Here is a 15,000-nt window from a genome sequence, read left to right on the forward strand (position 1 = left end):
GCATGGGGCAAGCGTGGCCACCACGTCCTGGCTCTTGCCCCCGCACCAGAGCGCTGTGCTGGGCAAGACTGGAAGCTCCCTGTGACCCAGGGCAGCTCTTCCCTCTGGAAGAGCAGCCTGTACAACAGTAGGTTTCCAGATCAGAGCTGTCCCCCTGTGGATCACTCCATCATGAGGTGCCATCACCAAACACTCATTTTGAGCCTGTGCTTCGTGTCTCCTTCCAAAAGGAAATTGTTGGCAGTTCCCAATTATGTGGTTTATTACTGTCAAAGAAGGAACTTTTTTCTTACTTCCCTTTTGTTAGTCTTCTTTTCCCCATGGTTCTCTATCCTCCTTAGAAGTTGTCCACAACTAAGTCACGGCAAAACTTGACTGCAAATAGTGTTTGTGCTTGTGGCAACCTTTGCCCCTGGAGCCCAAAAGAGCAACGCCCCCCTCATACACTCCCTGACTACTGCAGTGCTCAGACTTGCAAGATGTCATCAACACACCAGTGAGACCTGTAGCAGAACATGTCACAGAGTAACTCCAAATAAAAGTTCCATCCTTAGATTTCTATTTATAACATCAACTCCATTTCAAGCCATCCAGCGTTTAAACTCAACTAGAGCATGCTAAAAAATTCCTCTATTTTGTTATCTTGACAATAAATTTAACAAAACCAGACTTGGACCTCTGCCCCATTTTACATTCTTTTCAGTGAATGAGAAAAAGCTTAAAGTAACTACAGAAACAAAGAATGTGCCAGAAGCCTGAGCCAGGCAGCCGTCACTACTGCGGGAATTACACGGGCCCCACTCCGCTCTCCCGTACGGCTGTGGGAGCTTCGCTGTGGAGCTGCTGGGACCACCCACGGCAGTGCTCGGCCCTCGTGGTCCAACCTGGAGGTCCTTGGGGCTCAGGACTACTCCCTGTGCCATGGCTAGGGCTGCTAAGGAGCTGCATCCTCCTCATCCCGACCGAGCTCGCTAGGGCACCATCGGGGCCCTCCGTGACACACAGCCCTTCAGGATGCTCGAACACACCAGCCGGGTACGTACCAGAATTTGGTGTGGTGGGGGAGTTGGTCTGGTTGTTCTGGACGGCCGCGGCCACGGCGTGCGCTGCAGTCACAGCCGTCTTTGCCGCATAGAGATTGGCTTCCTCCTGGAACTTCCCGATGTTCTTCTTGTACCTGATTCTCTTATTGCCAAACCAGTTGGACACCTGCAGTGGAGAGAGGTGGGAAGGGTGAGGGACACAAAGTGCTTGGCTGGGCAAAGGAGGAACCCTTTGAGATGTCATTTTGAGATGCCAGAAACACAATCCGTACCTGCTCCGGATAACTGAGCACTAACCCGGATCAGTTAAACATCACTATGGAGCTGATCAAGACCTGGCTCTGCTGCTCTCTTGGCAAACTGAGGCACAAGTGACTGATGACCACACGTATCCTGGAGCTTGCTGTACGACTGAGCACAGCATTGTCCCCTACCACCATGGGCCATTTGTCAACAAAACTGGTGCAAGACCCCGAAAGCTGCTCAGGGGGGACCAAGGTCCGGTTGACTGAGGGCAAGCGGGCAGTGAGAGCAATTGTTCTTTATTTTTGGGCTGGAACAACCTTGGCAGCCTACTCACAGAATCGTGTTTGGTTGGCTGAAAATGAAAGGAATCATATAAATCAATAATGGTTGAAAAGTCACTTTGTCATCTCCCTTTGAAGATGCTGTACTGAAGCCAAGGTGGCTCCCAGGGCACCGGCTATTAACCCACACAGGGGTCACGCCTGGAGCTGCTCAGGGAAGTTTGTATGATCTTGCTTAGGGGCTTTGTTTAAGTTCAGCTGCTGTAACAGAGCTCCTAAATAACAAACCCAGTTTGGAACATGGACAATGGCCAACACGGCAGAGACAAAAAACCAACTGCAACAACCCAGCAGGGTAAAGGGGAAGGGACCAGTGGCAGTCCAGTGGTTATCAGGCAGCCACAGGGCGTGGCGGGGGCTGGGGTCCTGTCACAGCACCCAGTTCAGGACCCTTCTGAGGCAGGAGTCAAATCCTGCTGTATTTGATGCAGCACATCTTTTGTTTAACCACAATTAATGGAAAACCTCTGGCATTTACCAGTAATATAGAAGGCACCTTATACATCCTGCTCCCCTGATAATACTCCACCATATTCTATATATTGCACTTAATATCACCTTGTCAGTCAGAGAAGCAATAATACATTAATGAAACCCAGCAAATAATTATTGTGTACAATCAGATTATGCTTTATTAACAGTATCATAATTGAGGAATCTCTGCACATCAACCGTATTGTCCACGGATGTGCACGAGACCCCTCTGTTTATGCACACCCCTGGACCAATCAAACAACAGCCATCACTAATAAAGGTTTATTTAATTCTCACAGTAAAATTTTAATATCACCAGCAGCCTGGGGAAGCCTCAACGAGTGGATTTGCTTGACATCAGATCGTTTCCATTCTGCTAGTCTCAATACTTCTTAATCTTTAATATCAAGGCAATTAAAATTAATGGCCACTCATCCAGAGCCACTGTGGGCAGTGTTTCCTTGACATCAATTGTTTGATGGGATTACCTAGAGGTTAAACTAACAAGCAAGGTTTAATTGGAAGCAATGAGAGGAGCAGCGCTCGTACGTTATGTTTAACCCGCACACCACATCTAAATGAATACCCAGAAATGTTAAACTCTTCCTGAGACTGCAGCACGCGCCCTGCGCGGCGGCGGGGCTGCCCGAGGAGCCGCAGTCACTGCCCCGTCCCTCTGCCCAAGGACTCTTTGTGCTCCCATGGCTCACCAGTGCAGGGCAGAGCGTGCCCCAGTCCAGGGAATGTGGGGCCACCCAGGGACACGCGGGGGCTGTGGCCGCAGCTGGGTGAGCATGGCCCACACGGGCAGCTGAACCTGGCCAGGACAGGGCCAGGGCACTGCTCCAGCAGGCTGTGCCAGGCAGGATTTAGGATCCCTGCCCACCTGGAGCACACCTCACCCAGCTTGTGCTGCTGGCACTGCCACCGTCCCAGGGAAGACAGGGGAGCAGGTGCTGGGCTTCCCCATCAGCACCAGGACCCGGCTCCTCGCCCAGCCCCATGCTCACCCTAAACATGGAAGTTGTCTCCATCGCAAGCTGCCTCACAACACATTTTTCATTAAAACAAACTATCTCTTCACATTAAAAAAACAGTGAACATATTTCTCCTCCTGATCATTGAAGGCCAATTAATTAATTGGGCTTAATTGTATATTACATTTCAAACAATACTGTTGCACTTATTTATCATGTTAATTGCAATGTTAAATAAAAAGACAATAAATTATTACTGAAATCATCAAGATGCCTAATGTGGGATTTGGGATGGGGCAGGCCTGCCTCATGTCTCCAGAGTGGGTGATTTCCTGGGATAAATCAGTGCTCATTCGGCAAAGACGCAGCTGACGCAAGAGCATTGCTGCTGAATTAGGGAGCTACAGATCCATGGACCATGGAAATCTTTCCATTGTGTTTCCATGTTTGTAGCACGCAGTCTATGTTCCACACCTAAAATATGGTACAAACCAGAAGATGTTAAAAATCAATGTTGCACAATTACAGTCTATGATCTAAACCCAAGAATTTTACCTCCAGAACTATTTCATTATGCTGCAGCTTTTTCCCTTGCTTCCCACATCAAGTCCAGGGGTTAAGAGCCCCTCCATCCACAGTTTTCCTTGTCCGCCTGCTCACAGAAACACTCAGAAGCAGCTGGGGCCAGAGGGCTGCTGAAAACCAGCTCCTGCATGCTTTCTTTAAAACAATGTTAAATATATTCCCTTGTCAACCACATCCTTCTTTTGTTTGAAGCAGTGAAAGATGTTATTGCTGTACTCCACTGCCCTGCTCTCAGCACTGGCTGTGCCCTCTCTCCAGCCCGTGTGATGGACTGATGGTCGTTTGTGACACCCTGAAAGAGGCTCATCTGCAAAAGTATAAAACGTCAGCCTTGCAGCCATGGTAGGGGAGAACAGACAATACAGTTTATCTCCCTCCAACGTGTGCTGATGGGGTAGCTCTAAATTACAGCTGACAATGTTCTCTGCTAAGGACATTTTTTTCCCCAGAATTACCTTTTCCGCACTCTTAAAAATGAAATTGTGTGAGGTGTTCATCTTAATAAATAGTTTGTCTTTATGCTTTTCTTGAAAAACCTTCTCTACATATTATTTTAAACACCGGTATCAAAACTGAAACCATTGATCTCCCACCTGCAATAAAACAATTCTGGGAGACAATTTTCTTTGCAGCTCAGTAAAGTGCCATGGCAGCAGGATTTCCAGTCAGCAGCTTAATCTGGGGGGAGGATGACCCAAAACACTCACTAATTAAGTGTTTGAGGGAGAAAATGTTCTGCCATGAATCTGCCCCCAGCATGTACGAGGCACTGACAGTACAAGAGAGAAACACTTGGGATCATCGTTAGGAGAGGCTACAGAGGAGCCTGGCTCAACCGGGGAAAGGACAAAGCCTCTTCATCAAAGACAAGCCAACAGCTCCAGAGTTTGGAAAGCCATCCCTTAATGTTATTTATTCCTTCTTCCAGCTCTTTGCCCCTCCAGGGTGTTTGCAGCACAGGAGGTAAATGGGGCATGGTGACAGACACGGTAAGGTCCAAGGGACACTTGGTCAAGGCTGAAAATACACACACTGAGAGATCTTCCATGAAAGCCCTGAGCGAGGTGCAGCTCAGTCACTTCCTCGGATGCCACTGCCTGTCTCCTGCGATGCTGCTCCTGCCAGGGTTTCGGTGACTGCTCAATTCACTCCGAGTTCTGGATTGCATCCTCTGAGTTCTGCTGCCAGTCACCAGAGCAGTGTGTGCGGGGCTGCTCCACAGTGCCTGCTCAGAGATCTTCTACTACATGGCCTCAAAATACATACCCTTTTCAGTACAAAGAAAGACAACTCCAGCCCAGTTTGACCTAGAAAATACCAACCTACCCTGCAGCACTGCCATGCAGCCTTTGGAAGTACCTTTAGAAATCAAAGATTAGAATATCCACGGTCTTCATGTTCTCTGGCTGTGACAGCAGATCCATCAGGAACTCAAGCAACCAGCTGATGCACTCCCTCTCTCTCATACATGCTCCTCTCCCATTACATGATACACGGCCCCATTTCCAGGCTTCACCATATCATCCCGAGGTTTTCCAAGTCATTTATAACTATTTGCCAGAGCAAAGCTCCAGCCAAGGCCAAGGGCCCAGCCCTGCATCCCTGGTGCCAGGCTGGGTGGGCAGCACTGCCCTTGTACCAGGCTGGCAATGTCACCCAGCAAGGCTGAGGCTGCTGGACGTGGTGCTATGGAGGACACAATACAGCTACTCCCGTCACTCACTCAGACTTCCTAATGGATTCAAGGAACAACTAATTCATGTCTGTATCAAATATTAAAAAGACAAACCTATATTCCTGCCACAGGCTCTCTGCCACTGCTGGGTTGTTGGACCATCTGCCTGCCTTTTATTTCATTCTACAGCATATACATTAAATCTTATCTAACAACCAATTAAAAATGAAATCAGATCTATTAGCACTAGAAGCAATCAGTTATGGCTTCTCAAATGTTCCATCTCATTTCCTACAGTCACTTCAGCCTTATCTAGATCTGTCTTTTTATCTGTCCACACGGTGGGATCACTAACCGCCTCCCTGTCAGGCATGACTCACCACTGAGTGCAGAGGGAACAGCTCTTCAGCAGGTCTGGTGGCCTCTTTCCCATGTCATCTCTCCTAATTACACTAACCAAAACTGAAGAACTTTTGGGTTCTTTAAGTTGGTGTTGATGGCATGGCCTCCCCTAACTATACGGCACACTGCCTTGGATCACATGGAAGATTTCTGGACACCACTTACTGAAGGAATTGCCACAAACCATTTCATGCCAAGGACTGAAACCAGCAGGCAGATTAAAGCTGCAGACCACAGTGCCCTGGCACTTGTGTGCTCTCAGGCTGTGTGGCTGGTTCCAGGCATCCACAGCAGCCGCGGGGATGCCTGAGGGCACAGGGAGCAGCCCAGCAGCCACCACGGCTGCCCTGCACCCAGCGGGGCTGCAGCCGCTTGTGCGACGCTAAGAGCAAGGAAGGAGCAATGTGAGACGGAACATATGTGTGCTGAATTTCCGTCAAAAACTTCCTGCCCATCACCACAGCTATTTGTAAATGGACTGGGAGAAACTGCCTCCATCCCCATGCCGTCCCTTCCCCTGGCGCCGAGCACAGGTGCTTCCCACCCCAGTCAGAGTGGGGTACGTGCTGCGTGCCAAGGAACAGGCAAGGAGACAGCAAGGCCCACACACGTGTCCTCAGGCTGATACTGTGGGTGCATCCAAAGTCAACCAATTCCAAATTTGGAGAACCTGGGCAGCCTTTCATTTGGAAGTCTTCAATAAAGTGCCTGAATTTTTCATGCATTCAATGGAGACCTATAAAGTAAATCTCAACTCAGGTCTTAATTATAAAGCTAAAGGTTGTGTTGCTAATAATGCCAATACTGCAGCCTGCAATCATTAATAGTTAACACATGCGCCGCAGGCACCGCTCCACTCAAGGACCTGAAATATTGATAAGGGAGCTGAGGGAGCAGGGAGGAGCCGGCACACCGGCCCTCGCAACAGGAGCGGGGTGGCTGGAGAACGTGGGAACTGCCAGGGCACTTCCCTGCCACCCAAGTTCAAGTCCTTCCGCAAGCTGTACAAGCCAGATTTGTGTGGGAATAGCTGGGGTTTCTAGCAAACATACAGGCCACATGGAATGCCAAGTGGTGTTTTGCTTTTCGAGCTGCCTGGTGAAGGAAAACTCGATGGTGTCATCAGCCTGAGCACTGCTGCGTGACACCAGTCTGAGCTGTACAGGTACTTTGGCCCACACAGAAAGCAGCTGCAGCCAACAACAGCACTGGGGAGATGCTGGGTTTCTTGCATTACTTTCACAGTAACAGCTGTTACATGTGGTAAAAGGAGCAAATCTTCCTAATGCAGTTTTGCCACAGAGAAGCCACTTGTATCACTTCAGCATAGCTAGAGGCTGAATTTATGATTGGCTCAGAAAAACAACTTTGAGCAATCAAAGAAATTTGGATCTATAAAGACAGATCCTAAATTTGTCAATAAACCCAGAATCCTGGCCAGCTGTAATGAATTCAGAGCAGAGCAGGGCTCAGTCAGGAGCCTCACTGTTGTACAGAGAGAAGGCTGATGTGAAGTGGGGTGCAGACCTTGCTGCCTTTTTATCTTCTCCTCTGTGCACAGCACCTTTGTACCCCAGCACAGGCCCAGCCACCATGGGCATGCTGCCTTTCCTGCAGAGCTCAGCCACGTCCCATCACCCTGCAAACCTCATCATGGTCAACACACAAATATGAAGGGGTGACAGAGGTGCTGTGGGCAGGCCCGGCTCTGTACCACTTGCCTCCACTGGAACCACTTCCCAGAGCCCGGAGGGAGACGGCAGCATTGCAAGGGGAACCCCGAGACTGACACACTGTGGGTGCAGGGGGTCCTCCCTGCTGCTTACCTGTGATACCGTGATGCTGCATTTCTTTGCCAGCTCCTCTTTGGCTTCTTCACTGGGGTAGGGGTTACTGAGGTGGGAGTAAAAATACTCGTTCAAGATTTCCGTGGCTTGTTTACTGAAGTTACGCCTTTTCCGTCTGAAATGAGAAAAGGAAAACACAACTGTTCCTCCAGATGCCAGCAGGTCCCTGGCAGGGTCAGATGAGGGGCAGCAGCCTACATTTCACAGCCTGTGCTGCAGCACAGAGCAACACAGCAGAGCTGCCCTGGCACCCTGATCCCTTTGGGCTCCCCTACACCATGGGAGGGAGCAGTAGGCAGCAGCACCACATCCTGCACCCAGCCCTGCATGGCTCCAGCCTCTGCCTCTGGCTTCACACCCCCACCTCCCCACAGGGTTCATCCCATGGGGCCACAGGCCACATACATGTGCTGTGGCAGAAAAGGTGAGGCAGGTGCTGAGCCAGAAGCCTCCCTGTGACTCCTCCACACCCAGGCACACAGCCCAGACCAAAGCTCCTGGCCACAGAGCCCCTCTGTGCCAGCAGCAGTCTGACAGACCTCCTTCCCCTCCTTCCCTTCAGCACAGGTCAGCTGGGGCCCCTGCACAGCTCCCCGGGATGAGCACGGTAGAACAGGATGGGGCAGCCGCACTGATGTGTCCTCACACGGCCCTCCCTGAGCTAATTGGCTTCCAACAGCAAGTGGATTTCAGGGCTTTGTGAGCGAGACCCATCTGTGCCCCCTCCTGCCATGGGCTGCACGGGGCCCAGGCTCTGGCCCCACGCGAGACAGGCCCCAAGGTGCGTCACCTGGCCGGAGCACAGAGCCTTGCAGAGAGCACCCACACGTGCTCCGGCCAACAGGAGCCACCAGCCCTTGCCATGGTGGCAGCCAAGGTGGGTTACGGTGGCAGCGCCTGCACAGCTGCAGTGCCAGCCCTCCGTGCCAACGGCTGCTCTCCTTCTGCGGAACATCCTCTGGAAGGCTCCCGTTAAACATTTCCTTGGAGCTGCTTCCCCCAGGGCTGTTGCAATCACTGCCGGCGCCCCAGGCCAGCCGGCAGCCGAGCGCAATCCCCAGCGCGCTCTTCCAGAGTATCACGGTGCTGCTAACTGCACTGTATCCTGGAGCAGCCAGGCTCCCTCCCTAGAGCTATGTTTATCTCATTACTATGCTTCCGCTCATTTTGCCTTATTTACCTTCCTCCTTTTTAAAGAAATCACTTTAAAATGTACATCTGCAGGCTCTACCTTTGCGTTCCTGGAGCTCTCCACAGACATCTCCTCCAACTGCCTGCAATTACCCTGATTTCCCACACCTGCCAGTGACCTCCTTGTTAATAACATTATTTTGGTCTTGTTTAGCTCCTCGCAGCTTTCAGGTGTGAAGCGTGAGCTGCTGGAGGAGGGAGGCTCCACATGGTGCCTGCTTCTCCTCCCTATTCCGCCCGGCTCCACTCCTGCTCTGCCAGGCCCTGCCAGCTGCCAGGGCCCTGCTCTGCAGGCAGGAGCCCTGTGAAGGGGCTGGGGATCACTATCCAACCTCATCAGATTTCAAAACAAATCTGACTGTGCCTAAAGCCCCCTCCTAATCCCTGTCTGCCTGCCTCCCGGCAGCTTGCAGAGCAAGCAGCCCGCTCAGGCTGCTGTGGGCTCTGGGGACGGGCTCTGAGCTCCAACAGTGATGTAGGTGTCTGCAAACAAGCCCAGTCTTTGCACTAAAATATGTAGAAAAGACCTTGCTGCTTCTGAAAGCCTACTGTGCAGGGGGTCCCTTTCACAACAGCTGTGGATGAAGGCTTTTGCTGGGACAGAGCAGCCTCTCCCACCCATCCTTGCTGACATGGGACACCACTCCCAACATGGCCAGGCTCTCCTGGGCTGCCCAGAAATTACTGCTTCCCCCCCAAAAGAGACAGGGGCACTTGCCTCGGCCTTACCTGGCATCAAGGAACCTTGATCTTAAAATCATTACTGCTTCACAAGTGCTTTGTTTGAGCTGCATCTGGATGGAGCTGAATTTTCGATGAATGATGCCCACCATCCTTTCAATCTCCTTGGGAGAAATGGGACGTGTCCGGCTCTGTTCTCTGAGGAGGTTCATTACATGTGTGGTAAATTCATTACATGCCTGTGGAGGAAGAAGAGGCTCAGACATGGGTTTGTGCCATCCCACAAGGACACGAGCTCTGACCTGGCTGTTGGAGGAAGGCAGCACTGGGGGCTGGGGGACCCTCACATGGCCCTGTCCCCTCCACACACGTGTGGCCACAGGATCCCATACAGCCTGTCCAGGAGACCTGCAGCCATCCTGGGGCAGCCAGGGAAGCCGAGTGACCACGGCACTGCTCCCGCCATGCTCACCCCTTTCCCCAGCCAGACCCCAGTGGAGAGGAGCAGTCGGATCAGCCCCTGTACCAGCTGCAAGCAGGGGCAGGGTGTGTGTGGGGACCCACACATCTCACAGCCAGGTAGGCGATGCCTGGGCAGGGCAGCCCCGAGCCCTGTGCCTGGGTACCCCCCTGCAGCACCGAGGAACCTGAAAGCTTTCTGAGACACCATGTGTCCCCACAGCGGGTGGTTCCAGTGTCACAGTGCCCCAGCCTGGCCGGTGCTGTGTGGCAGAGGTGCTGAGGGAAGGCACGGGGAGCCCTCAATTATCACTCTCAGACTGTGACATGTTGATATAAACTTCAGGCTACACCATCACCAGGAACCCCCTGGTCCGCATATCCAAGGAGCCATCACACTGCTGTCCTGCCTTCCCTTTGCAGGCTGGAACCTGCCAAAAACTCTGCTAGCTCCCCTCTTCCCTCTAAAGCCAGGCTGCAAAATATGTGCATAATATGTCTGACAACCACATTTTCAAGGATGCTCCAACATTTCAATAGATTATGTGAGGGAAAGAGTTAAAAGTGAAAAGTTTATGCATCTAAAAACTCATAATTTCCTATAACATTTGCTGAACGTCTCACAACTTATTAAGTGAAGCCATCTATGAATGCAAATGCTGATTAGCAATTTGGCAATAGCCCAACATTCGCAGAATTCACATAGCTTTTCTTTAAACCAGTAGTTCATACATGATTAATTAGAACATCTCATTTATGTAGTGTGCACTTTAGCTCATTACTCTAAGTAAAATTCGTTAAGTATTTACATTTAGATAATTAAAATCTGGGTACACCCTTAAGAAAGATGCATACACTTCAGGCAAAGTGATTTTTTTTCTTTACACTACTGAAAGTAAATTACAGGCTAATTTACATCCTTGCAGCACCCGTTGGAGGCAGCGCTCGGCGAGCCCTGGTGCAGAGCCCTTCGCTTGCCACTGCCGAGGGCGCAGAGCCCGGTGCTCGCGGTGCCAGCGCGGCCACCACGGCTCATCCACCACCTGCCACCCCCGGGTTTGTCAAGACTCTCCGAGCTCCAGGAGAAGGAGTTCAACATGTCTCACCCTCACTTCCCACTGGCACATTCTCTTTCTTTCATCAGGGGACAACCTGAGCATGCAAAAGTTCAGGCCCAGCCCTCCGACCGACGGCAGGAACAACAGCTTTGGCTCACCCGGGAAATGTTGCACAGAAGAAGGGAAGGGGACACAGGCACCAAAATGCAGCAGCTCTCCCCGAGATCAGGCAGCAGTTCTGATTGTTCCAAAATACAGCTGAATCTAAGAATTTGGCACTGGATGGACATTCCAGACACACACTTAGCCACAAGCCCCCTTCTTTTCAGATCCCGGGAATTCAATTTTAAAGTACAATAAAATTTGTAACTGTTGCGTTACTAATATTTTCAGGTATGTCTTTTCTGTAAGAGATATAGCATCAAAAACTGGACATTTAAAAGCAAAAATTTGTTTTTTGCTTTCAAGAAGCAAAAACCTTTCCCTGAATTTACTTAACTTGCCTGATGAGACTTGGTTTGGCTACAACCTTTTGGAAGCCTGAGTTTAATTCATCTCCACCAGCACCTCCCCTCTGCAGAGCTGCCTCACACAGCACAGTGGGAGGAAGCTCAGAAGACTCTGATGCTTTGTCTTGTTTCTCTTGTTTATTTATAGCGTCCGAGCTACTTGATCCCTTTTCCAGGACTATTTTTCAGGCCTCTGCTTGGTGCCCGAGACATTATTAATAATGTCAGGTTATAAGTGATGGCCTTGTTAACCTGCTCAGAAACCTTGTAGGAGCAGGGATGCTCCTGCTGCCTCAGTGCTTCATCACGACTGCACAGGAAAAAGAGAGGAAATGGCCCAAAACAATGTTGAGGGGCAGGGTGGCAGCCAGTGCTCTGTGAGGCTGGTGGTGGCTTCTAAGCTGCCACACTTCACCCCAGTTCGGGGTGAATTCAGGAGACATCTGCAAACTTGGGAAGTGGGTTCCCAGCTGCTCCGGGAGGCCTGGGACCCTTACGGTACTTTTGCCTACAGCAAAAAATGTATTTCAGTGTAATTACAGCAGATAGCTTTCAATATGTCATCTCTGTTATAGGAGCTGTAAATTATGGAAGGCGCTGCCGGTGCATGGCCATTTCTCCCGGCGCCCGGCGAGGGAGCGTTTGGGTGATGGCGTGACACACTTTCCATTTCACTTTCCCTTTTTTTCTTTTTCATGAGTGCATTCCCCTGACTGGCAACAAATATCAGGATCAAACTCTGCCTGGAAAGCATCTCCAGGAAGGTGCTCTGGTTCCTGCTGCCATGGGATGGCGGGAGTGCCTGCGCCGGGCAGCGTGGCAGGAGCGCCTCTGCAGCGTGGGCAGGTGCCCGGCACGGGCTCCCCACTGCAGGAGGGCTCCTGCCTCCCAGAAACTGTGGTGCCAGCGGCTGAGATGCTAAGCCCTGGCTGCCTTTCGGGCACTGTGGTGAGACAAACCAGCAGGAGACAGTTTGCTGCCAGGCTGGGGAAATCATCATATGTCTGTTGAGCAGACATGGCTGGGTGTCAGGATCCGTGGGGAAGCACGCATAGCTCATCCTCAGCTCTACCTCTCTCTCTTGCTCCAGCAGCATTTGAGCATCCTCCAAAATTTCCTGTGGTGTGGACGGATGGCTGTGACATTTCAGCCGAAACCTTTGTAAATGGAGCTACAGGGCAAAAAATGCTCCTGCTTCCCCCACGTCATTAAACTTATTAGAGTCCAAGGGTGTTTGCCAGGAAGCGGCTGCAAGCACCGACCTGCCGCCGCTCTGGCCCAGATCTGCCTGCAGCCTGTGTCCCTGTGCCCCCATGAGACACGCTGCTGCTGCACAGGGCTCGTTAATCCGACAGCCACCCCCACCCCAATGCTACGGCCGCACCTGGCAGGGCAAGGAGAGCTTGGGGCTCCACACAGGACTACTGGGGCCCTGGGGAGTCAGGGGAGAACAGCAGATTTGCACAAAGACCCTGACAGGTGTTTGCTCAGTTATTTGTTCACCACTTGAACAGCACAGTGAAAGAGACAGCACAGACAAGGCAGTGCCACTGGCACCCGAGACACACGGTGCTGCTGGCACCTGGCAGCATGTGGCACACATCCTCAGCGCCACCAGCGTGGCAAATGTGTTGGGTGACCAGGTCCCAGTGGTGAATGCAAACCTACAGGTCTCTACAGCATGCTCTTTACTCCAAACAAAGACACCGTGTGCTGGCATCTGCCTGAACCAGGATTTCCCTAGTTTCTGTCCCAAAGCCTGGGCCCGGTGCTCTGCTGGCACCTCACTGCCCACTCCCTTCCAACCTGCTCCAGCCGACCTGCCGTGGCCAAGTCTTGTGCCAGAGTCTCCCGCCACCTGTTCCAGGAGCCTGTGGGCTGAGATGGCCAACACAGCCCTTGTCTGCCTGTACTCCCCAACCTGCCAGACTCAGCTGTGTGAGACCTCATCACAGGGCAGAGGGTGGCACTGAGTGACAGACACCTCCCCTCCTCTCTGCCTCTATGGGCTGGGCAAAGGGGAGAAACACAGGCTTGGGTGTTGCTCTTGTGCAGTTACAGACAACAGAAAACACTCAGGCATGCAAGACGTGCCCTGGCTCCAGCCAGCAGCCCCTCGGAGCCCAACAGTCTCCTGTCATGGCTCTCTATGGGCAGAGGGGTGGGGAAGGGGAGGAAGGGTTGTGGTCCAGAGCGGACAGTAGTGGGCACTGGCAAGCAGAGGAGAGCAGCGTGAGGTACACGAACAAGTGAGAGGCTGATGTCTGACCTGTTCATATTTCTCCAGCTCTGTGTGATAGATTTGTCTGATCTGGGTCAATTTGGCTCTGTAATCTGAGTGTTCAATAGAGTTATCTGAAGACCCTCCAGAGGCTGCTGCGGCTGCAGCTGCTGCCGCCGATCCCCCACCTTTCTCCGGACCTGAGACTCCTTCTGCCAGAAGCATATTGTCTAGTCTCATTAGCTGAGGATCGGGAGGGTCTTCCTCCTGGGCTCCTCGGATGCTCAAACCTTGTGCAGAAAAGAGAGAACAAGAGAAAACACAGTCAGTACTTCTGCATCTGCCCGGCCGCTGTCCACTCACTGCCCGCTCACTGCCCGCCTGCCACAAGCCCACTGTGACACCCGCCTGCCCAGGGGCCCAGCCCTGCCCCAGCCCTGCCCCCAGCACGGCCCCAGCTCCCCAGCCAGCACCCCCTCCGCAGCCAGTCCCGTCGGACACCATCCAGCCAGTGCCACGAGGGGCCGGCAGTGCCCTGGGACCCTCTCTGCTCCCATACACAGCAGGAACATCTTTGCAAGGCTTTTAAAGGGCCCTGAAGAATTTTAAACACATCATTGTAAGAACCAGAGGGGTGTTCACATGAGGACAGGGACATTCACCTTCCAGTTGTTTTCCAAGACCCAGCTAAGCCTGTGCAGGGCTGGCACTATCCTGTGTGTTGTATCACTTTGATGTAATGCTGTGTGGTAAAAGTAAGGGCATTATCTATTTGAAAATAATTGATTTGCTTCTCATTTCTTTCCAAATGCACATTATTTTTAGGGAGACCTCTCCCACTGGACTCCATCCCTTCATGAGGCCCAAGTGTTGGCTTAAAATGCCTGGAGAAAAGCTGACGCTTGCTCCTCAGCTACATCAGGCTGCAGGGGAAAAGCTGGAAGATGCTGTCACTCCCATCGGCACAAACACCACGGATGCATCCACTTCCAAGTGTGCTTGTGGCCTCTGGCACCACACAGGTGGAGGGAAATGGAGGTGACAGAGCTGGGAGCATGCCCTCGGGAATGGCCGCAGTGGGAGTGGCTGTGGAAGCTCCAGATGCTCCCCAATGGCTGCTCACAGGCCAGGGCAGAACAAGAAGGGATCAGAGTTCCCCTTGGCTGTGCAGGGACCGGGATGCTGTCACGATGCCAGGATACTGAAGCAAGTGTTTGAATCTCCAGTGGTCTCACACTGGATTGTTGGCAACAATATTTTAAATCTGATTTTTGTTTTAAATTGTGGATTT

General features: G+C 51.8%; 1 protein-coding gene across 6 annotated transcripts in view; it reads right to left on the reverse strand.

Moving 5' to 3' along the window:
* Window positions 1–15,000, reverse strand: part of PBX3 (PBX homeobox 3) — a 103,741-nt gene that overhangs the window by 5,534 nt on the left and 83,207 nt on the right. For all 6 annotated transcript variants that reach the window (XM_032131144.1, XM_032131145.1, XM_032131143.1 and 3 more), the window contains 4 exons: window positions 13,758–13,999; window positions 9,511–9,701; window positions 7,570–7,705; window positions 1,044–1,209 (listed from right to left, as the gene is read on the reverse strand). In XM_032131144.1, the coding sequence (XP_031987035.1) occupies window positions 1,044–1,209; window positions 7,570–7,705; window positions 9,511–9,701; window positions 13,758–13,999 (735 nt within the window). The remainder of the gene's footprint in view (window positions 1–1,043; window positions 1,210–7,569; window positions 7,706–9,510; window positions 9,702–13,757; window positions 14,000–15,000) is intronic.

Source organism: Corvus moneduloides, chromosome 21 (genome assembly GCF_009650955.1).
Source record: "Corvus moneduloides isolate bCorMon1 chromosome 21, bCorMon1.pri, whole genome shotgun sequence".
Classification (NCBI taxonomy): domain Eukaryota; kingdom Metazoa; phylum Chordata; class Aves; order Passeriformes; family Corvidae; genus Corvus; species Corvus moneduloides.